The following is a 25,280-nucleotide window of genomic DNA, read 5'->3' on the forward strand; positions in this document are numbered from 1 at the left end:
TCAGAATATTTTTTTCTCCTCATGAATTGTGTGTGTCTTTGTTTTGTTTGTTTGTTTATTTTCCTGGAAAGGACTCTTTTCCACTGGCATTCTTCTCCCCTTCTGTGAGATCTGTTTTTGAAATCACTAGATTGGGGATGATATATCAAATAGATAAAATGGGAGGGTAGATAGCAAATGGTAACAGGAAGGATAGTAAGAAATAATAAGTATTTTATGGATTTGATAGCCCTATAAAAATAAAGGTAAAACTTATAGTTTGTTTTAAAATATGCTCTCTTTAAACCTTTTATAAACTGTGTCTTAACAACCTATTTATCTATTAATCTTGCCAGGGGCTACATATCTTTCTGTCAAGTTCTTTTCCTGTTTTGCTTTCTACCTAGCTAGAGATTCTGTTTTATCTGTCTAGCTGTTTAGCTGCCTATCTACCTCCCACTTGTCTTTTCATTTATTTACAACCTGCCAAAAAGAAACACACACTGGACATAAATTTTTTAAAAATAAATAGAATAAAAAATGAGGGTGAGTAGAAAAAGGTGAAATAATTGCTTGGCACCAAGTTTTAAAAAAAACTGCATGGCCGTAGGCGAACTTCACATTCGACTCTGAGATTCGAGACCTATGGGCAAAGCAAGAAAAAAAAAAGGAGAGAAGTCTATGAGTCACATTACTTATAAGTTAAATGGAAACCAGATGTTCAGAAAGAGTAAAGCATTTTCTGGCTCTTAGACCTGAGAGAAATTTCTCCCTTGGGAGAGAGTAAGGTGGACAGCATCCTCAAAAACATCATTTTCGTAATAAAGTGGTGGTTGTCTTGTACATGTTTTTCAAGACATTCTCTTTATTCAAGCTAGGGCCAGAGAACCAAACTACATTTCAGTTAAAGTGATTATGCGGGGGCCCAAATAATGCAGTCAAAACTAACAGCTCTGTGTGCCTTGTTGGGAAGAGGGTTAAAGTCTGGATGCAAGAATATGCAGACATGAGACCACGTGACCTGCTCTCATCTGGGTTCTCAGCAGAAATTGCTAATCAATCACGCATTCTTTCTTGGTGAACCTGGACATATCCTAGGTATACTCAAACGGCTGTTAGAAATAGGACTTGGGTATAAGACTTCTTTGTCATCTTGGAAATTCTAGAGGATAAAACAGCCCATACATCCTTTGACAATTTTCTTTTTATTATTTTTATTTTTTAATTGAAGTATACTCAGTTTACAATCGTGTCAATTTCTGGTGTACAGCATACTGTTTCAGTCATACGTATATACGTATATATATTCCTTTTCATGTTCTTTCTTGTTATAGGTTGCTACAAGATACTGAGAATAGTTCTTCGTGCTATACAATATGAACTTGTTGTTTATCTATTTTATTTATAATAGTTAGTATCTGTAAATCTCAAACTCCCAATTTATTCCTCCCCATTCCCTTTTCCCCCGGTAACCATAAGTTTGTCTTTTATGTCTGTGAGTCTGTTTCTGTTTTGTAAATAAGTTCGTTTGTGTCATTTTTTTTAAGATTACACATATGAATAATATATGGTATTTTTCTTTCTCTTTCTGGCTTACTTCACTTAGAATGACAATCTCCCGGTCCATCCATGTTGCTGAAAATGACATTTTAAAATTATTTTTTATGGCTGAGTGATGTTCCATTGTGTATGTGTATACACACACACACACATACATATACCACAACTTCTTTATCCAGTCATCTGTCAATGGACATTTAGGTTGTTTCCATGTCCTGGCTGTTGTCAATAGTGCTGCTATGAACAGTAGGGTGCATGTATCTTTTCAAATTAGAGTTCCCTCCAGATATATGCCCAGGAGGATTGCTGGATCATATGGTAAGCCTATTTTCAGTTTTTTAAGAAATCTCCTTACTGTTTTCCCTAATGGCTGCACCAAACTACATTCCCATCAGCAGTGTAGGAGAGTTGCCTCTTCTCCACACCCTTTCCAGCATTTATCGTTTGTGGACTTTTGAATGATGGTCATTCTGACTGGTGTGAGGTGATACCTCATTGTACTTTTGATTTACATTTTTCTGATAATTAGCGATACTGAGCATGTTTTCATGTGCCGATTGGCCATTTGTATGTCTTCATTGGAGAATAGCTTGTTTAGGTCTTCTGGCCATTATTGGATTGGTTTTTTTTAATTAAATTGTATGAACTGTTTATATATTATGGAAATTAAGCCCTTGTCAGTCACATCATTTGCAAATATTTTTTCCAATTCCATAGGTTGTCTTTTCGTTTTGTTTATGGTTTCCTTTTCAGTGCAAAAGCTTATAAATTTAATTAGGTCCTGTTTGTTTATTCTTGCTTTTATTTTTACTGCCTGGGTAGACTGTCCTAGGAGAACATTGCTAAGATTTATGTCAGAAAATGTTTTGCCCGTGTTTTCTTCTAGGATGTTTAATGTCTTGTCTTATGTTCAAGTCTTTAAGCCATTCTGAGTTTATTTTTATGTATGGTGTGAGGGAGTGTTCTAACTTCATTGATTTATGTATGGCTGTCCAACTTTCCCAACACCACTTACTGAAGAGACTGTCTTTTCTGCATTGTATATTCTTACCTCCTTTGTCGAAGGTTAATTGACCATAAGTGTGTGGGTTTATTTCTGGGCTCTCTGTTTTATTCCATTGATCCATATGCCTATTTTTGTGCCAGTATTACACTGTTTTGATTACTGTAGCTCTGTAGTATTGTCTGAAGTCTGGGAGGATTATTCCTCCAGCTTCATTCTTTTTCTTCAGTATTGTTTTGACAATTCTGCATCTTCTGTGATTCCATATAAATTTTAGGATTATTTGTTCTAGTTCTGTGAAAAATGTTCTGAGTAATTTGATAGGGATCACATTAAATCTGTAGATTGCTTTGAATAATATGGGCATTTTAACAATATTAATTCTTCCAATCCCAGATTGTGGAATATATTTCCATTTCTTTAAATCATCTTTAATTTCCTTAATCAGTGTTTTGTAGTTCTCAGCATATAAGTCTTTCACCTCCTTGGTCAGATTTATTCCTAAGTGTTTTTTTTTTTGATGCAATTTTAAAAGGGATTATTTCTTTACTTTCCTTTTCTAATATTTCATTGCTAGTGTAAAGAAATGCAACTGATTTCTGTATGTTAAGCTAGTATTATACTTCCTTGCTGAATTCTTTTATCAGCTCTAGTATTTTTTGTCTGGGGCCTTTAGGGTTTTCTATGTATAGTATCATGTCATCTGCATATGATGACAGTTTTACCTCTTCTTTTCAAATTGAATCCCCTTTATTTCTTTTTCTTGTCTGATTTCTGTGGCTGGAACTTCTAATACTATGTTGAATAGAAGTGGTGAGAGTGGGCATCCTTGTCTTGTTCCACATTTTAGCAGGAAAGCTTTTAACTTTTCACTGTTGAGTATTACGTTGGCTATGGGTTTGTCAAAAATAGCTTTTATTATGTTGAGCTATGTTCCCTCTATACCCACTTTGTTAAGAGTTTTTATCATAAAAGGGTGTTGAATTTTATCAAATGCTTTTTCTTCATCTATAGAGATGATTATGTGATTTCTGTCCGTCCTTTTGTTGATGTGGTGTATCACGTCGATAGATTTGCATATGTTGAACCATCCTTGTGTCCCTGGGATGAACCCAATTTGATCACAGTGTATGATCTTTTTTTTATGTGGTGTTGGATTCTGTTTGCTAATAGTTTGTTGAGGATTTTTGCATCTTTGTTGTTCAACAATATTGGCCTATAGTTTTCTTTTTTGCTCCTGTCTTTGTCTGGCTTTGGTATCAGTGTGTTTATGCCTTCATAGAATGAGTTTGGGAGTATTCCCTCCTCTTCAGTCTTTTGGAAGAATTTGAGAAGGATTGGTGTGAGGGCTTTGTATGTTTGATAGAATTCCCTAGTGAAGCCATCTGGTCCTGGACTTTTGTTTGCAGGGAGGTTTTTTTATTACTGATTCTATTTCACTTCCAGTGATTGATCTGCTCAAATGATCTATTTCTTCTAGAAACTTGTCCTTTTCTTCTCAGTTGTCCAATTTATTGCCATATAGTTGTTCATAGTATTCTATGTGGTAGAGCACATGCTTAGCATACACAAGGTCCTGGGCTCAATCCCCAGTACCTCTGTTAAAATAAACAAATAAAGTAAACCTAATTACCCCCCCAAAGAAAAAACTGAATTCATTTACTGTGTAAGCTGTGTAAGGCTTTTAATTGTGATTATAGGGAACATTCAGAACTGGGTCGATTTTATTGTTTTCATTTTAATGTTAACAAGCAGTGTTTGTCAGGAGATAGCTCAGAGTCCAACACAGTTATTTCTCTGAAATAGCTTTATCGAGGTGTAATTCACATACCATACAGTCCACCCAATTAAAGTGTACAGTTCATTGATTTTTAATAAGTTCACAGGGTTGTGCCACTCTCATTGCAATCTGAATGTAGAACATTTCCATCACTCCATCCCCATTAGCAGTCACTCCCCGTCTTCCCCAACCCTCAGAGCCCTAGGCAACCACTAACCTACTTTCTGTCTCTATAGGTTTGCCTATTCTGAATGTGTCAAAGAAATAGGATCACACAATATGCAACACAGCTTATTTTAATATTTTTGGAAAATATGGAACATCTGCAGAAACAACTGAAGTTGAGGAAAACCCATTTTCTCCCATGTTTAAGTTTAAATTGTGGGATAGGCCATTGATGCCATTTAAATTGGGGGCAATATCGAAATCACTGTAGGTGGAAATATCAAATTTCAACACCACATGTTAGTTTGCTTTTTTGGTTCTGTTATATTTAGAGATCCTCTGTTTGGAAAGGTTTGTGTCTTTCACCAGTGGGTGTCAGCATCTGCCTAAAGATGATTCCTTCAAGAGCCACTTCTGTAAATAACCTTGAAGCCAGTCGGCCAAGGTCAATATCAGTGTTACTTGAATCCTGCGTTCATTTATGTGATCATCTCAGAGTAAAAATTTGAAACTAATCACATTAACCATATGCTGTTTTAGCCATTAGATAACTTTAAAAGAGTAAGATATCATCACTATGACTGAATTTAAACTCTGATTTTTAAAAACATATTTACTTGGAATCACCCACTTTGAAGGTTACATGATAGAGCTTACGTTCTAAAGACTAGACTGAGGGATGGATTTGAATTTTTTTACAATAGCGTTTTAATGTCTTCTGCTAGCACATATAGAGATATTAAGGAGTGGTGCTCTGATTAGCCTTGTCATTTGATTAGCCTTGTCATGGGTAATCAATTGCATTAGGCAATTAAATGCTGAAGCATTCATTTGTATAACAAGTTTTATGCCATGCTGACTACTTTCCTCTCCCATTCTCATTGTAGGATATCTCCTAGGTAGTGAAGATTACTATTCCCATGAGCGCTGTACGTTAATCAATGCTCTGAATGTCACACGATGTGCTCTTGATTTTCGAGATGGTGAAGAGGTTGCAACTGGATACAAAAATATGTATTCAACAAACGTATTTACTGAAAGGGCTACAGCCCTCATAACTAACCATCCACCAGAGAAGGTAAGTCTTGCTTCTTTATAGATATCAAAATCATGTCAAGATAGCATCTCTTCAGATGAATATAGGAAAAGGCCACTGTCCTTAAGGGAAAAATCAAATAAATTCTAAGGGAGTGGCTTTCAAATTTTAGAGTATACCAATATTAGCCTGGGAAACTTGTTAGAAATAGAAATTCCTGGAGCCCACCTCTAAAAGTCTGAGTCATTAAGTCTGGGGAAAATCCATATGTCAGTATTTTAAAGAAACTCCTCAAGGATGTTTCTACTGCAGGTGGTCCCCAGATCACACCTTGAGGAACACTGTGAATAGTGTTTTAGTACAAATGTAGTTTTATTATTTTAGCGTATTATGTGCCTGTGCTATAAGTAATTAGTACATTGACTTTTTTTAAAGTGATGGGCTTATGTACAAGATGAGCTATAATTATAGCAAACTTTCTGTTAAGGTATCAATAAACTTTAGGCTCAAGGAAGGTTTTCTAACTTTGTATTCCCCAACCCTCCTCAAGATTATTTTGACTATTCTAGATATTCTGCATTCCCATGTTTATCTTAGACTCAGGTGGCTAGTTTCTACCAAAAAAAAAAAGTACCTGCTTGGATTTGGATTTCATTGGATCTGTAGACCAACTTGGGGACAATGGACGTCTTGCCAACATTGAGTCTTCTAATCTATAAACATGATATTCTGATACTGAAGCCATTTGTATATGTCATGTGCTGAAATCTTTTGACTTAATCTATAGGTAAAAATAGAAAAGAGTCTGAATACCTTTAACATTTTTTGTTAACCTAGAGTTAACCTCACGTGCTAAAGTGTAAGCTGAATTCTCTGGATTTAGCTTACAAATGCCTTTAAAAATGTGTTAGATATTTGTGTTGTCAGACGTCGGGCTCAAAATATGGCTTTGTTAAGAACTGTATTAACATACCCTCGAAACTAGACCTTCAGTAGGACCCTAACACAGCAAATTACAGAATGTGCAGTGTTACCCGGTTTTTCCAATTTCCTGCACTTTGCCTCTTTGACAGTTAATGAAGGTCCTCAGTTCAGATCACAGTTTGGATTCTGGTTTATGTATCTGCTCAGACTTGGTACCTAGCTGCTGGCTCCCTTTTTGATGTGGTTTCTTCCTGGCTCTGTCTTTGCCTTCTCTGACTTGGTACTGTCTCTCCTGGTATCTGTCCTCAACTTTAGCCCACTTTTGGCTTTTTATCACTTTTACATGCTGACCTCTTGGAGTAGCCATGTTTGCTGTGGAACATGGAAGAAATTAGAACATTCTTTCAAATATGTAGACATATGCAGATTTTAAAATCTAGATCTAAACCAATATTCAGATAGTTGGAAAGCGCATTGCTTGGTAAATGGTGTAAATTCTCAGTTTTCTTCTGTATGTTTGGCGTATCATAGATACAGTTGAAAATCCAAAGAATGAGATAAGATCTTAAGGGAACTATGGTCCTCCTCCTATCCTTTGAGGCCTGAGGTGGGCATCAATTTACAGATAAGCAAACTGGCTTATAGAAGTGAGGTGACTTGTTCAGGCTCATAGAGTCAGAATTTAAAACCATGCCATTTAACTCCAGAGCTCAATGCACTTAATAAGCCTCCCTAGTTCACAATTCATATCCAAGACCAGGCATTATGAGCCCCAGTGTATGATTCAGCTTGATGGTTCCAACCCTGACAGTATATTAGGATCATCTGGAAAGCTTGTAAGAAATATCAGTTTCAAATATTGTGATTTATTGGTCTGGGAGGGGACCCTGTCACCGGTATTTAATTACCCCTCCTCCCCCTCCCCCACCAGCGATTCTGATGTCCAGTCACTATTGGTTCCCCTCCAACACAGGGGGACAAACAGAAGCCAGCTGCCCTTTACGGGTTCACTGTATAACACTACCTTAATCATGCAATAACTGTAATATGCCTACAATAAAAATTAGTTCCTATTAAGGAACAAGAGAATATTCTTTCACAGTGCCCATAACATGAAGAAGGCAAGAGGAAGTACCTGGGGTGAAATCATTCTTTGTGAATGGGCTGTCCTAACTGGTAGAGTGAGGAAAGCCCAGCAACTGAGGAAAACTGGAGGCCCTAAGAGCCCAGAAGCCTCCAAACTCATGCGATTGTAATGGTGCTGCACATAGGTCGCATTCTGGAAATTGCCAGGTGAGAGGTGGTCATCTCCCTACAGTGACTGAAATGTTCTGAAGCAGTATCCAGCATTTCCAACAGCCTCAAAGTCAAGTTTGAAGCATAGATGTAAATGAATAAAATAGTCAATAGGGAGTACTAGCCCCTAGAAGTTTAAGACAACAAATGCAGATGTTTCCATTTTTAATTCTCAATAAAATGATGCAGGACACCAGTTCCAGGATTTTCATAATTTTATTCCAACGTTGAATCTAATTCTAGGCTTATTTCTCTGTGCTATGTATAGACTGTAACATAGGCAACTTGCTCTAAGATGGAAATCATTAAAGAAATACACAAAGTATCCACAAGCTGACTTTTAAATGTGTCTATTTTAAAGAGCACTTGAGGGGAAAAAAAGCATATGGAGCTGTTTTGCAACAGAAACTTAGCTGGTGCTGGAATCAGGGAGACATTGCTAATAACCATTGCACATGTGCCGGGAAGGCATGTCTTTTCTCTTTTTTTTACAGGAAAATTCCCTTAGTACTAACACCACACTAGGGAAGGTAGCACATTCACAAAACTTCTTTTAATTAAAAATAGTCCCCCTCAAGACTTTACAGAATGAAAGTCAATGTTTTTTTCATACACCTAGTCTACTAGAAGCTTCTTAAAGCAAATGTGAATTTCTAGTGGTAGACACTTAGTTTTCCCTGCCACAACTTGGAAAGAAATGTCTTAATTTGGAAGTCAAAGATAGAATAACAGAGGGGGTAGTATAGCTCAGTGGTAGGTGCATTTATAAGACCCATTAACGATGGTCCCAGAATCACAGGGATATATAATAAATAATTTAAAACAATTTATCAACAGTAATGAAGAAGGAAATATGAGCCTGCCTCCTAGTCTGCGCTCTAACTTTTCCCCATTCATTTATGAGATTTAAATGCCTCAAATAGGGGTTGGGGGAGCATAGCTCAGTGGTAGAGCACGTGCTTGGAGTGTACGAGGTCCTGGGTTCAATCCCCAGTACCTTTAAGGTATTAAGGCAGTAAAATAAAATAAAATGAAAATCTGAAAATCATCTCTTGATCAAAGCCAACCACAGTGGCGTGGGTGTAGTGGTAGGCACATGCTTAGCATGCACGAGGTCCTGAGGTCCTGGGTTCGATCCCCAGTACCTCCATTAAAAAAATTTTTTTAATGCCTCAAATACTTCAACAGAATTATGTTTTTACTGTTGAGTTGAACCAGTTGTCATCTCTTTGAGGGTTTGTCAACTCATGAAAGAATTCTATAGGAGCACAATGAAGAGAGTGCCTTCAGAAAGACTCATTAAAAGGAAGAGGCTAACCCAGAATATCACTAATGTTAAATTCTATGAACTAGTGTAGGAAGTACAATAGAATCAGTGTATCACACTCCTTAGTTTCTAGGAATTAAATTGACCTTATGTTTAGTTTTAGATCAAAGACTAACAAGGCATGGTGTTCACTTATTTTCTCAGAAAAGTGTAAAAAAATCCCTAACCCTTTCCTAAAAGGTGGGAACTTATTTTTCAGCTAACACAGAAAACTAAAGCCTCTATTGGTGCATATCCACACCAGAATGGGGCATTTCCACTATGAAATTGCTCTGCAATAAATATGAGCTTGTGCAAGTCATATAATCTTTCTAAGCCTCAATGAACTTACCTGTAAAATGGATATAAAAAGGTAGTTTTTGAGAATTATATGAGACAGAATTATTGGTAATATTATTTTTTTGGATCAGAGCCTTCTAGGCCATCTTAGAACTCAACCTTTTGTTTTCATAAAATTCACCCATTTAAAGTGTACAATTCAATAGTAAATTCACAGAGTTGTGCAAGCATCACCACAATCTAACTTTAAAACATTTTCACCACCCCCAAAACAAGCCTTTACCTGTTAGCTGTCCCTTTCTCCCACAACTCCCTACAGCTCCAGGCAGCCCCTAATCTACTTTCTGTCTCCATAGATTTGCCTATTCTGGAGATTTCATATAAATGGACTCATAGAAAATGTGATCCTTTGCGATTGGTTTCTTTCACTTAACAATATTTTCAAGGTTCATCTGTGTTGTGGCACGTGTTGGTGCTTCATTTCTTTTTATGGCTGGGTCATATTCCTTTTATTGCTGTTTATTGCTGGAAATACACCACATTTTGTTTACCCATTCATCAATTGGTAGACAATTTGGTTGCTTCTACTTCTTGGCTACTAGAAACAGTAGTGAACATTGGTGTACAGGCTTTTGTGTGGATATATGCTTTCATTTCTCTAGGAACAGAAATGCTGCCTTGCATTATAACTATGTTTAACATTTTCAGAAACTGCCCAGTGGTTTTTCAGACTGGCTGTACCACTTTACATTCCCATCAGCAGTAAATGAGGGTTTCAGTTTCTCCACATCCTCACCAACACATTTTAGTTTCCATTTTTTGAATTATCACCATCCTAGTGGGTGTGAAGTGGTAGCTCAGTGTGATTTTTCTTTGCATTTCCCTAATGACTAATGATGGAGAGCATCTTTTCAAGTGTTTGTTGGTCATTTGTGTATCTTCTTTGGGAAAATGTCTATTCAGATTCTTTGCCCATTTTGTTGTTGGGGTAATCGTGTTTTATTATTGCATTGTAAGAGCTTTTTATATACTCTGGATACGAGTCCCTTATCGGACAAATGATTTACAAATATTTTCAACCTAATCTGTGGGCTGACTGAATATTGCTTTTACTAACTGATAAACCTGGATGTAGATTTCATGCATGTATATATTTATATTTAATGCTTCCAAGCCTTCTTAACTGATTTGCACAAACTCTCTTTCCAGCCTCTCTTTCTCTACCTTGCTCTCCAGTCTGTCCACGAGCCCCTTCAGGTCCCCGAGGAATACCTGAAGCCCTACGACTTTATCCAAGATAAGAATAGGCATTACTATGCAGGAATGGTGTCCCTTATGGACGAAGCGGTGGGAAATGTCACTGCAGCCTTAAAAAGCCACGGGCTTTGGAACAACACGGTGTTCATCTTCTCCACAGGTAAGTCTGTCAATAGGAAAATCATCTCTTGGCAAAGCCAGGACATGGTATTCAATAAACAGAATGAAGACAAATTGGAACATTTAGCAGTTCCTTATTAAAATAAATGCTAACTGCAAGAGTGGAGACATGATAATAATGGCTGGAAAAATGTGTCTAAGGAAGAAGAATTATGGGCCTTCCCTTTCTTCCCTCAGATATCAAAGTATTCTGGGAATATGCTTGAAAACAAGTGCTCAGAAACTGAGCAGATACGAGTAGACATCACTTCTATGCAGGGCAGCTGCATTTTCAGAAAGAGCACTCAGCATTCCCCGAGGTGTGCTGCAGCACTGATCTATTGAGAAGCCTGGGAGGGCCCAGGGCAGCGTCCGCCCTGAGCAGCAGCGTTCAGACGCTTCAGTGCCATACATGTACTGTAATTTTCTAAGTATGTCCTACTCTGAAAAAGGTTGAGTGTAACATGTGTTTTTCCCCAAAAAATTTACCCTTCAGAAAGAAAGAACATCTTATACTTAAGTCCTTGTAAGTTCTCTCATATTCTGAGAGTCTTTCTCAATTTATTTTGTTTTGAACAGCCTGGTAAAGCACCTTGATCAGGGCTGGTATTGAATGCTTGTAGAAGTCACTAGAAAGAATCAATTAAAAAGGAGGCCAAGACATTTAATACCGATTTAGTGATTATTCCTGGGAAATGACCTCAAAGTTTCAAGAATTGGAAGTTGTAAGTTTGTAAAACAAGCCTTTTGCTTTGTTGTAGAAATCACAGTTACACAATTCAAGGATAAATTATTTCCTGAAATGAAGGTACATATAGATTGATACAGAGACTGAAAAGTTCTCAGACAGAAGTGAAGTGGTAGCTCTGAGAAAGTGTTAAATATCCCAGAAAGGCTCCTGTGACAACAGAAATTGATGTCAAGCATGCATGGGAAGAGATGGGATAAAATTTTTTCATGATATGTGGGAGTGGAAAAAAACCCCAGTATTTTAAGAGACGGGTATCTCTTTTATTATATGATTTCAAATGTATATACATAGCTGTATTTTAAATAGTTGACTATTTCATGAATATCCGTAATATATTATCTGTCCAAGTCAGCAAAAATAGTATCAGGAGCTTCTCACTACGAAAATTTGGATTACCTATAACAGGGTTGTCTTATATTCTAATCCTTTGATGTATTAATAGATATGTTAGTCTCAGATCATCTTTGCTTTGTTGGACTAACTGCAACTTTATAGTGTGTATGTATTTTTTATTATACTGCTGAATTCAGTTTGCTAGGGTTTTATTTAGAATTTTTGCATCAATTTAAAAGTGAATGTGGAGTAGAGTTTCTCTGTTGGGTTTTGTTGTATTGGTTATATCCACATCATAAAATAGTTTGAATGGATTTTCCATCTTTTCTATGCTCTGGAAAGATCCCTCCGGTAAGCTGGTCTCTGGGACCTTTTTAGGAGGCTTAAAAAAATTATCGGCATAGTTTAAATTTTTTGCTGAATTCTGTCTAAGGGGGTGGGTCTTGAAAATATTTTTAAAATTAATTTTGCCTGAAATACAATGAAGCCCTTTGATCTGTGTACTGAGATTATTTTTCACTCCAGGAAGTTTTTCTTGTTCATATTTTAGCTTACTGCTTTTGTTCTGCTTGATTTATTTCTCAAAAATATCTTTAATTAGCAGGTTGAATTACTGACTCAGCTTTTCTTTCACCAGTTTCAGTTTTTTGTCCTGTTTCTCAGCCTTCTACAGCCCCTCTGTACTACCAGTTAGATATTTTTCAGTTTTAATTCTGGTTTTTAATATCTCCACTGTAGATTATTACTGATTGTTTTTAGTATGTTTGCAACCCTTTCTTTGCCTCAGTCAGTTCTTTTTCATCTAAGCTTGTTAGTACTGATAATGACTACTGTTTAGTAAATACTTACTGCATGCCCAGGCTGTTTTGGTGCTTTTCCTCTACTTTTCCCATTATTGGTCATGTTTTAGTCATTAAAACTCCAAGTAGCCTTGTGAAATAGGCTTCTTTATCCCTATTTTACAAATGAAGAAACCAAAAGTTAAAGAGGTCAAGTGATTTGCCCAAGGCCGCTGCTATGGTCTGAATGTTTGTATTCACCCAAAATTCATATGTGGTGGTGTTGGAAGGTGGGGCCTTTGGGAAAGGATGAGGTCATGAGGGAGGACCCCTCATGAGTGGGATTCATGCTTGTGTAACAGAGGCACCGGAGAGATCTCCAGCCCCTTCCCCCATGTGCAAACAGAGTGAGAAGGGGTTGGCTGTGAACCAGGAGAGGGCTCTCACCAGAAGGTGACCATGCTGATGCCTTGATCAGGTACTTCCCTGCCTCCAGAACTGTGAGAAACAAATTTCTGTTGTTCGTAAGCCACTCAGTCCATGGCATTCTGTTATACAGCCAAATGGAGTAAGAGCCACACATCTAACAGATGGAAGAGCCAGAATTCAAACCCAGATCACCTTGAGGTCAGCACCTCTTAAGCCTAACCAGCTGTGCTTTTACATCGCATCTCTTCCTTTTGTCTCAGCCTGTTTTCCCTAATCTCTCCTTTTTGGCTTTCTACACTTCTGTTCATAGAATCTATGCTTTTCCTGAATCTTTCTAAACAGAACTTTTCTAAAATCTTCATTTTCATAGTAAATCTTTACCAGCTGTATACGTTTCCTCTGCGTGTGAACAGTGGAGGATCTGTCCACCCAGAGTGCCCGGCTGTCTCGGTCTCTGGCCACTGTTCCCTGCTTGATTCCTTCTCACATCTGTAGCTTGAGGTCAGGTTGATGCACATGACTCTCTCAGTTCCCAGCGCCTTGACAGGCACTGAGTCTCCTACACTCTAGTGAACCTGACTGACCACTTGACATTTTCTTCTCCTTGGGCTGTCTGGTTCTTTGGCATGACTTCCAGACTCTTCCTGTCTCCATACCTTCAGGGCTTTATTTCAGGGGCACTGCCAGGGTAGTGTGCCCCACTGCCAGACCCTGTCTTCTCCTGCCCATTGTTTTCTGGGAGTTGTGATCTCTAAGTGCAGACAGAAAAATCGAGAAGGTAGTAATCCTCTGGTTATGTCAAAAATTTACACTGTCCCCTCCTGGGCTGCCTTCCTGCCTCTTTTCAGGTAGGCAGGTGGCTCCCCATCATGAGGCAAACAGGGGAGACCAGCCCTTGTTCCTTCAGCCCACCTTCTCCAACTTATGGAAATTTCTTGAAGGTTCCTTCTGGCATTACAGGTTGCCAGAGTCTTGGTTTCTCGCATGAGTTTTCGTCTTGTTCTAACTCATCACAACATGATATTATTCATCTTATTCTGTATCTGTGTTGTTTTAGCAGGATATTGGTTAATTAGCAGCTATTAGGAAGATACCATTTTATTTATTTATTTTTAACTTTTTTTGCAGGGGGCGCAGGGGAGGAGGTAATTAGGTTTTTATTTATTTATTTTTAATGGAGATACAGGGGATTGAACCCAGGACCTTGTGCATGCTAGGCACGCGCTCTACCACTGAGCTATACCCTCCCCCCTCAAGAAGATACCATTTTAACCTGGGATCTTATCGCCACGGCCGAGCTTTATAGTTGCTAAACTCTAGGAATTGTCACAGAAGTCTGACCCTGAATAAAATGGGCTAAAATTAGGGCCAGCTCTGAAGCAACTAGATCGTGAATTAGAACTCAGAAAACTGATTCTAAAACCTTGAAAGGAAAACAGAGATCCATCTCAGCATCTTTATGCAGCCATTATATATTTGTATCAACTCTTTTCAGAATAACCATTTCACTTACATTTAGGAGAGAGGCTGACTGTAAGGGGAAACGGAATTTGCAGTTCTTCCTCTGGAGACTTTTTCCGTGTTTATTGACAATTTCATTGCCTGAAAGCAGAATTTAATAATGTGTTATAATAATATGATTAAAACCCAAGGAAACAGGCCCAAGATCTGGCTGATTATAGAGTGGTGATTCATTTGTTCCAGTTTTCTCACTTTACTTCACTTAGCACTGCTCTTCTTTATAAGCATAAAAATACTGGGTACCTCCCAACAAATAGCTGTTGAATCCATTGGTGTAGAAAACCCTGACCTACACTGTCTTCTTCGTATCACGCTTATATTAGTGAGAAACATGAAATAATCTTTGTCCTCATGCTATGAGAGGCAGCCTCTCCCTGAGTTTATAATTAATGGAAACTATGTGTTGAACTGAGCACATTTATTGACTCAATTGCAAGCTCTCCAATGTGCTTGGGTTTACTTTCTCCTCTTGTTTTGCTCTCCATTTTAAAGGTCACATTTAAAACGGATCTATTTCTTAGACCGTACATGTCTCGCAGAACTCATTGGAGCCACAGTCACAGCAAGAGGAAGGGGCTGAAATAAAGTCAGGTCTCCCCAGGTTACAGATGCCAATGCACGTAGGCAGCGGGAGGAGGAGAGAAGGGACTGGATGGCCTAGGAGTTACTAGTTTCTGAACCAGCAGAAAGTGGATTGTGTTTCAGGTGGTTCTGGTCTGGGATTTTAAAAAAATCAATGTCACTCATTATAGATGGGAGATAAAAATGTAGATTTCGAAGAGGGACCAGTATTTTGAGTTGACAAACAAAAGCTGTGTGTCGTTTATACTCATGCCTTCCAGAGAGGAGTAATGGAGATTTACTCTGTGGTAGGTTTTTTTTTTTTTTTTTTAAGAAAACAAAAAAATGAGAGTGGCTAAATTTTAGCTACCAAAGAACCCAAACAGTCTCATTCTTCCCCTTTCATTCTCCACGTGTGGGGTTCTCCTCGAGGCAGTGGACCGCTTGCTGTGCCTGTGTGCGAACTGCATTTGAAACAAGGCATTTGCTCCCCAAATGGAGAGTTCCAGGGCTGCATTTGCCGGCGTTCTGTCCCAGATTCCTCTCCACTCTGGGTTTAGACAGTGATTGCTGTGGTTTTCCGACTTGATCCGAGTCCCCCTCTTAGCGGAGAAAAGGCCGCGTCTCCTCCTTTCCCAGGAGTTTAAGGAGACTTGCTTTTCCAAGGAGGGCCTGGGAACCGGGGCCAGAGCTCTTCGCGGGAGACAGCTCTGCTGTGCTTGGCCTCAAACAGGCTGCTCACCCTTTGCTTTTCCCCCTGCCAAGCCTAAAAACAATAAAAATACATTTGAAAAAGTCCCCATCGTTTCTCTTGCTGACTTTGGCATTTCGGTACAAAGCATCAACAGAACGTTGTATACAGAAGTCTGCCTTCCAGGCTTGTTCCCTTCTTACAGAACAATTCTTAAACTAGCAGGGGCTCTTTTTTCATGTTTTCTTAATGAGAAAATATTTCAGAGGTTATTGGCACCACAGGTTGATTCCTTTCTGGCGGTTTTCACTCTTAACCAGCGGTAATCTCCAGGATCTTGTTCCTGTTTCTCTTTCACAGTAAGGGCCGCATCAGATCCACCTCTCCCAGGATGACTGTTCCCAGTACAGTGATTTTGTTGTTGTTGTTATCATTTCCATCCCAAAGCACTTTCTTATTTGTGCAGAGTTTTAAAAAATAAAACTTGCTTCAAAAATCTTCACACACATTAAAAGTGACATCCACTGCTGTGGAGACTAGCAAATAACCCCAGAGTTTTATCTGTTTTCAAAACAGCCTGTGATCTGGTAACGTACTCTGAGAAACACACATTAGTCAAAAGTGTAAAAGTGGCCGTGACGGGAGAAGGGAATACTGTATTTGGACTGAGAATGCTGGCTCTGTGGTGCTACTGTAGAATCCCACTTTGATGTCTTGTTTAGTGTTAGAAGGTCCTTCTCAAGTCCAGAGATAGTAGAGCAGGCTGAATGGTGAGGTCCATTGAAAATCTCGTCCCCAAAATGCCCTGTGTGCAGTCTATGCAGCTCACATTGTGAGTCCCTGAAGGGAGTGGTGTGATTGGTGTCTATGGTGGGGTGTGGTCATCAGGCTGTCACCAAGCGAGGCCACCTGACCAGGTGAGTCATCATTTTCTTGACAACAAGAATTAATCAGTTAATAAGCATGACTCAGTTTTATTTAGGACAATGCACTGGTCCTGAGGAGAGCGCAAAGCTAATGATGTGAGGCCTAAGTATCGTGTTCCCTTGGAGGGGAGGTGGAGGCCAAACAAGTGTCTGGTTTGGAGACGCCCTTTCCCATGTCTGGGGCTCTCGAAGGACTTGTGTTTATTCCCTGACCTCCAGGCTGAAAAATCACTCAGTGAAGGAGAAATGTTACTGAGGGCAGGGAAAAGTCAGCAGGAGGACAAAGGGGCTGTGGAGCCACTGGTCCAGCGCAGTGCCCAGCACAGGACCGGGATGTGTTTGCCGGTGGAGAACTGGGCGTGCATTCGAGGTACAGCAACATACCCACGTACCAATGGGCCGCAGGTCAAAGTTGAAGAGGGCGGAATGGAATGATGCAGGCTGGAGGAGAGAGCCTCTGGATCAGGGTCAGCAAGGGAGGCCTCACTGAGGCGATGGGATGTAAATTAAACTGCGCCTGAGCAATGGGTAAGGTATCCGTAGGTGAATGGAAAGAGAGGGCAGGACGTTCTGGGCATGGAGAGTGCATGAGCGGACCGGCCGGAGGAGGGAAGCAGAAGCGTATTCTGGGAGTGGTGGCTCGGCCAGTCTGGCCTTCCCGTGGGCGTTCAGAGGGCCATACAAAACCACAGATGTGTCCTCCTGGGATGTTAATTTTGCTTGAATATATAGAAGGAAAATTATGTAACTTAACTAGTTAATAATGTGAAACATTTTGATTGTAAAAGAAATGAGGCAAATTATGAAACAGAACACAATTAATTTCATGGATTTTTTTTTTTAATGTTCAAAGTCTCAAGTTTCCACCCTTGATCCTTTGATGGAAGAATTTAAAATTCTTTAAAGGAGAGCAACTCCATTCATTCGCAAAAAATTGCTCGTGGATCCTTACCTAGAGCTTGGGGTGGGAGCTGTGGTTCCCCCGAAGTGCCTGTGGGAGGTGGGGCAAGCAGTCCAGCCCTTGGCCAAGTGGCCCAGGATTTTGCTCAGCTGTTAGAAAACCCCACATGAGGCTCTGTGACACTGTGTACCTCAGGTAGAAAATCTTGATGGTGGTTAGTGCGGCTCCCCCTGAAGGATGAACCTCTGTCCCACACAACAGACATGAGGAATCTCTGTGCAAAGGTCTGGGCCGTGGATGGAGTCTCCGCTCTTGCTAAGAATACAGGGCGTCCTGGCCGCCTTGGTCTCCCAGCATCATGGAATGAAGTGTCTTCAGGGGCACTTTCTAAGTCTTCAATTTCCTTTTCTTTCTCCCCTGCTGGTTCTAAGCCCTAAATTCCTGTCTCAGCTTCTCCAGCCCCCCCAGCTTCCTGCTCTCCTCACGTCCTTGCCCCCACACTATTCCTTTGTTCTCAGGATGTTTGGGTTGTGAATGATCAGGCAACTTAGATCACAGATTCTGTTTTTCCTGGGCAAAGGCATAACCCTCCTCTTCAAAGCTGTCTCCAGCTTTTCCCAGTTTTGAGAAGGCCACAAGCAGCCTCTCCAAGCTACGGTGGCATCTCAGAGGCCAACCAAGGCCAAATTGTTGGTGGATTAAAGAGCTTCTAGACCTTTCTTTACTAGTGCTGTTTCAATTTTCATGTTTTCTGGCATATATCAAATTGACCTTATTATAAAATTTTTTTGTTATAACACCAAACTCTGCCCAATGTCATAAATAGCTTTCTTATACCATGGTCATGTACTCACAAGTTAAAGGAGTTAAGAAAATGCCAAGAAGAACCCAATACTAAATAGCACACTAGCCTTCATTATTTGGGGAGAAAAAGATCTAGATCTGGGCTGTCCAGTAGGTGGCCACTCACCACAGATGGCTATTGAATATCCAAAATGTGGATAATTTGAATTAAGATGTACTGTAAGTGCGAAATACTTAGTTTCAAAGGCTTAGTATGAAAAAAGAATGTAGAATAATATCTCAGTAATCAGTTGAACTGATCCTTTTTAATATATTGGGTTGAATAAAATATATTATTCAAGCTAATTTTAACTGTTTCTTTTTACGTTTTTAAAATGTGGCCACTAGAAAATTTTAAATTGCATATGTGGCTCAGATTATACTTCTATTGGACAGTGTTGCTCTAGATTGTGACTTTGCAATAATTCATAACTCATGGAAGTTCCCCAGGGATTTTTAATTGAAAATTTTCTCCCTTAATGATCAGGTGAAGCTGGGAATAACACATAGTAGACTGTAGGTTTCTATGAGGCAAAAGCTGTGTCTGTTAACCTCCTTGTTTGGAGATATGAACGGTGAGGTCATTTTGCTTAGGAGGCTCATAAACTGGCTTTGAAGGCATTTCCAAAAACAGTTTTGAGCATTGACAGCATTATTGAAATAAGGGTATTGCCTTCCATTGATTCCACTGAAAGATGTGGTTCATTTAGGTTCATAAATCAGAAGTTGGAATGTTCAAAAAAAAAAAATAAAGAAGGCAGTCTCATTACTGGAAGTCCATACCTCCAGTGGGTCGTAGCGTGTAGAAACACACTTGGGCGAGAACCAAGATCATACCTATTATTATTTTATAAAAGCAGAGTGCAACATGGTGGAGGTAAAAGGGGGAAAGAAGGTCTTCTCCAACTGCTCTAAAGAAAACCCCAAATATTTAACTCATTTGCTGTGATGTGATAACACTTCCCTCCTGGTGCCAGAAGAAATATTGTTTCAACATAGAACAAATAGGATTATGGGACCATGAATCAGCATATTATTAAATGCCCATATTGTAGAACATTTTCTTTGAAATTTTAATCATTAGTACTTACATAGGTTGAAGATACTCTCAAGGCCTCTGTATCCATTTTCCATTTTCTGAATTATCACCGTCCTAGTGTGTGTGAAGCGGTGGTAGCTCAGTGTGGTTCCATTTTCAGTGATCTTTTTCTATTTTAAGATTACGCTGTCTTTTTTGGGACAAGTTCGCTATTCGGAAAAGTATTTCTCCATAAAATAGAAGTAGTCTTCTCCAAAAAAGAAAAATTTTTTTAAAGATTTTTTTTTTGAGAGCAGTTTACATTCACAGCAGGATGAAGAGAAAGATACAGAGATTTCCCACATCCTCCCTGCCCCCACACATGCATGGCCTCCCCCCTTATCGACATCCCCCACCAAGGTGCTATTGCTTCTTAAAGTCTTTAAAATGTTCCCTTTGCTGTACTGCCACATTATCTTCTAATTCTCTGGAGCAGAGGAGAAATAATTATCACCTTTCTGTAAATAGGGATATAATCACAAGGGAGGTGATTTGTTGGAAAAGCGTACGTGACCAGTAACAGAAATGGTTTGAAAATGTAGATCTTTTGCTTTCCGTTCCAGCTACTACATTCATAGTATCACATGGCTGGCTGAGTACTCAAGTGTCTTTTGTACTTGAGAACAAGCTGTTCTGAAAAGTGGGAATGCATGTCTTATTTTCAGGTAGACTTCCTTGTATTAAATCGTACACCATGCTTTGTTCAATAGTACAGTTATTTATACAGTGTTTAGAAAGTTGAGAGGTAAATTGAATTCCTGATCTGGGTACTTTAATTACTTTCTTCCAAACGTAATTAAAAAAAATATATATTTAGGCATCTTTGCTGGCTTCTTGGAGGCTGAGTTGCTGTGAAGCTCTGAAGCCTTCATGATCACATCCCACTGCTTTATTTGTCAGCTCATATTCCTGTGGCATTAATCAGTCTTATCGCTATGTCTGACTAAAACCCAATGGCATTTATCTTCTCTGCAGGAATTTATTTACTTTGCTCTTAGATATGGCCGTTCCTTTGTTGTTAATCTTTTCTCAAGTCTTGAAGCTCAGATTGATTTTGGAGCTTCAGCAAGATCACTTGTTACACTGAGTGCAGAAACCGAGTTCCTGTGGATTCGTGCATGGTCTGTGTAACCATCAACCAGGGATCCTGCTGAGAATTGTAAATGAGAAAGAAGTGATGGGTTGTGATAATGAGACTCAAAGTCTGAGGATTCAGAAAGGAGCAGACGTAAGCAGTCTCTTCCTGGGAGACACCCAGTCAGCCAGCCAGCGTTGGTCTCCTTAAGTGTTCAAGAGCTTGAAAAATGTATAGAATACAGAGAGTATGTTAACGGTCAGTGGCTCTTTCTTATATCCCGAGTGCTGAGTAAGAAGAAATGTAGTTTGGAAAAGAAAAATGATTTAAAATGTTGGTCTTTCAGGACAGTGCTTTGCTTTTCAGGTTCCGTGCTGTTATCTCAACTCGAATTCAGTCTGTTCCCTGAAGCACGTTCTGCTCTTGCTTTGTCTCCTTTACTCCCTGGGCCTTGGGCATACATTGCTCATCATAGGAACTTAGTAAAGGACCTCGATTTTCTCCCAACGCAAAGGAACACACCAAAACTGAGACTACGTTTTAACTTCAAAAGGCTGCCCAAGTCAGATGCCCGATAGAGCAGTATAATACGCCAAAAAAGATTCCAGTTTCAGTCAACATAGAACTCCCTGGAAAATCAACTTCTTGGCGTGTTGGGAACAGGGAAAGGGTAGGAAGCCCGGTCTGGGCCAAGCCAGGAATAGGGGGCTGAGTTGAGTATAGGACCGGCACCAGAAGGTTGGTGAAGAGTCTGATTTGGGCTGGAAGACATGGCAAGTTTGAGACCCATCTTGGAGAGACAGTGTAGCAGACAGAGGGGCTGTGTAATCAGACAAACCTGAGTTCACATCCCATCCTGCCACTTAGCAATTGGGTGACTGGGTAAATTACTTTTCTGAGCATCAATATTCTTGTCTGCAAAATGGGGATAAAGCTTAGTCACAGGACTGTTGTGAGAATTAAATAATACAGTTCATGTAAAGCACCTGATGCCGGCCTGGGCTAAGGTAGGGGTTTAATCATGGCAGCTACCATTCTTACTATCATCACTGGCTGAGCTTTTGCCTTCGGCACTAGTTGGGGAGGACACCACAGCAGACATCTCTGGGCAATATGTTGGACAAATGTTGGATCTGTGTTTAGGTTGAAGCAGGACCCCGTTCAGTCGTGCTACATGAACAGAGCCCAGAATCTCCTAAAAGAGGAGATTCATAAGGGCTGGGCAGGCTGTTGGAATGTGCATTTGGAAACAAGGCAGAGGCCTACACATAACACTGCAGTTGAGGGTGGGTGGGAGTCGGGTGGCAGGGAAAGCCGTAGACTCCAGTGTGGCATCTCAACGTGCAGAGCCTGGATCTGCACCCAGGCAGGCTGGGACAGGCAGGAGCAGATGACCCAATAGTCAGTTTCCGTCTGTAAGTATTACTGAAGTTCTTAAAACCATTGAATTGTGACACTTCGATTGTAAGCCTTTCCCAGAATGTGAGCGGTGTTAGTCTCCATGTTCAGATGAGGAGATGGGTTCAAAGGACAGTGAGTGATCTGTAGTTAAAAGCAAAGCCATAAGTGCATCCTTTGATTCTAGGCTTTCATTTAGAAACCACACTTATTAAGACAATTGTCACAGATGCCTCTGCATCACGGCGGATCCTCGCAGCCTCACATCTTGCTCCAGCTGCTGCTCTAGTGACCACTTTAAAGCAGGCTTTGGTCATCTTCTCACATGGCAACCACTGTGCCTTGTCCTGAGCCCACATCTTCTCTAACACTGAGAGACTCACATGTGCGTAACCCATGTGCCAGGAGTTCATCCAGCCTGTGGGGCCACCCTCACTCACTGGGAGCCAGGGGGTAAATGTTTCCCCCAGATGTTCCCCAGAGTGACAGTTCTGAGATGAATATCATCATGGTTCTCAAGGGTACCAGTGAGACTGAGCATGAGTCACCTGGGGCAGCTTTCCCCTCCTCTGTTCAACCCCAGCCTCTCACTCCTGCCCCTGGGGATCACTGCCAGAACCAACTACCGGCACGCAAGCTGCTGCTCTTGATCCAAGCAGAGACAGTGTCAGAAAGCATTTACTCACAGCCCCAAGTTCATACTGACTCCCATTGTCTTCATCAAATCATAGCACGTTGGAGTTAGAAAGGCTGAAAATCTCATACTCTGCATATTGAGCCCCAAAGGGTTTCAGTGACTTCCTGTGGTCACACAGTTAGGCTGAGGCAGATGTGGGTGTAGGACTCTGATGCGATTTTTTGGCTATTGGTCTTCGCTTTACAATGCTCACTCATTCTGTTATGTGCTGGCTGTCAAGCCATGTGGGCTTCCAGCAAGAGGAGAATTTGTGGCTATAAAACTTGGCTAAGGAAGCACTGATGAAAGTTGGTTTCTGGATACCTGAGGAGCCACGGAAGGCTGAATGTAATGAAATTGACTTTGCCCAAATGAATACACTGAAAAGACAGACGGGGAAGGTGGTGTAATATGAGCTGGCTAAGGAAGGAAATTAGGACTTGGTGGAGGGTTGTTGAGATATGGTAAAAAAGAATGAAATATTACCATTTTCAGCAACATGGGTGGACCTGGAGATTATCATACGAAGTGAAGTAAGTCAGGCAGAGAAAGACAAATACCACATGATATCACTTATATGTGGAATCTAAAAAATGATACAAATGAATTTATTTACAAAACAGAAACAGACTCACAGACATAGGAAGCAAACTTAGAGTTACCAAAGGGGAAAGGGTGGGGAGGGATAAATTAGCAGTTTGGGATTAACAGATACACACTAGTATATATTATTTTTATTTAAATATATATGTGTGTGTGTGTATACACTTGAATCACTTTGCTGTACAACTAACATAATATGATAAATCAACTGTACTTCATTTGAAAAACTGTTCATGTCCTTTGCATATTTTTAAATTGGATTATTTGTTGTTTTGTTTTGTTTTTGCTGTTGAGTTGTATGAGTTCCCTGTGTATTTTGAATACTAACCTCTTATCAGATACGTGGTTTATCCTATTCTGTAGATTGCCTTTTCATTTTGTTGGTTGTTTCTGCTGCTATGCAGAAGCTTTTTAGTTTGATACAGTCCCATTTGTTTATTTTTTTATTTTATTCCTTATGCTTTTAGTGTCCTATCCAAAAAATCATTGCCAAGACCAAAGTCAAGGGGTTTTTCCCTGTTTTCTTCTAGGAGCTGTTGGTTTCAGGTCTTGAACTGAAGTCTTTAATCCATTCCAAGTTAATTTTTGTGAGTAGTGTAAGATAGGGGTCCAGTTTTACTCTTTCACATGTGACTACCCAGTTTCCTAGTGGTTACCATTTTGAACAGCTCAGTTTTACTGGAACTGAGTTGATAAGATGATTGGTGGTTGCTGGCAAGTGTAATGCTTGAAATTGAGATTGTGGAAGGTTTGCAAAACTTGTCACTGCAAGGTCCTAAAGTGACTCCGAGAGTATTAATTGCTATAGAATGGTGGGAGATAAGATCATTGAAGGGGGGAAGGTGTCAGGTCACTGAGGGTTTTGGAAAAATCATCTGTATCAATATTGAAATCACCAAGGATTGTGACAGGAGTGGTACTGGAGAGAATGGCAGGATGCTAGGTGCTGAAATCTTCAAGGAATGTGGAAGGATACATCCAGGAGTCTGTAAACACCTACAAGAAAGTAGTTGAGTCAGTGGTGTAGTCTGATGGCATGAACTTCAGACCTGGAGGGAGAGGCGTGGTGGGCAGGGAGGAGGGTGGGGAAAGTTAGGGAATGCAGTGATGAGCAATGAAGCTGTAGAGGATGTGGTGTCCTCAGGGGAGAGCCAGATTTCAGTCAGAGCCAGGAGTCCTAGAAGTAGGAACTTCTGCTGACGACAGTCTGTGAGGAGCAAGGAGAAAGAGTTTCAGGTGCTGAGAGGTTAGGATGTGGAGTCAGATCACCAGGTATGCAGAGCTCTATGGAAATGAGGGTCCAGGTGTTGAGAGATGATCTTCCCTGACCTGCTGTTGGAGGTGTGGGTCATCGCTACTCACCTAGCCTCATCATCCACTGATGCACCTGTCCAGGTACCTGCTCAGGTAGCCTGTGGCCAGAGGGTAGAGGACTGGGACCTAAGTCCACAGTATATCTTTGGACCCCTCACTTCTGTCCTGTCTCTTGTTGTAGACATGTTTCTGATTATTTCATAGTAGTCTTGTTCCAGATCAATGACTTAATACAGAGTTCATTTAAAAATAATAACATTTTATTTTTTGAACCCATAATGCACGAAGTACAAAATTTTTAAGGGTACAAAATTGGGTGAAAAATAAGTTTGTCTACCGACTGCAGTCCTCCAGCCTCCCGGTTTCTTTTCCCAGAGAACACCACGGTTACCAGTTCCAGAATTCATTTGTAGTAGGGGCTCTTCTGCCCTGATATTCGCTCCTCCTGCCTCTTGGGGCTTGGGGTGTGAAGGAGCCTTTTTCTTTTGACAATGTCTTCATGCTTTCCAGTACAATGGCTTGCTAAGCAGGAGTCTGGACATTAAGATGCAACTTCGAATCAGCCAATGCTCTGAATGCAGGTGCAGTCTTGTGGTTGCCTTATTGGAAAGCCCTTGATTTCTGAGCTCTAACAAC

The 25,280-nt window shown here is 40.1% G+C and overlaps 1 protein-coding gene and 1 non-coding gene across 3 annotated transcripts in view; both read left to right on the forward strand.

Moving 5' to 3' along the window:
- Window positions 1–25,280, forward strand: part of ARSB (arylsulfatase B) — a 143,983-nt gene that overhangs the window by 15,985 nt on the left and 102,718 nt on the right. For both annotated transcript variants that reach the window (XM_072958461.1, XM_072958462.1), the window contains exons 3-4: window positions 5,375–5,565; window positions 10,559–10,766. In XM_072958461.1, the coding sequence (XP_072814562.1) occupies window positions 5,375–5,565; window positions 10,559–10,766 (399 nt within the window). The remainder of the gene's footprint in view (window positions 1–5,374; window positions 5,566–10,558; window positions 10,767–25,280) is intronic.
- TRNAS-GGA (transfer RNA serine (anticodon GGA)) lies at window positions 8,674–8,745 on the forward strand. Its single transcript has one exon. It is a non-coding gene; the product is annotated as a tRNA-Ser (tRNA).

This window comes from Vicugna pacos, chromosome 3 (assembly GCF_048564905.1).
Source record: "Vicugna pacos chromosome 3, VicPac4, whole genome shotgun sequence".
NCBI lineage: Eukaryota > Metazoa > Chordata > Mammalia > Artiodactyla > Camelidae > Vicugna > Vicugna pacos.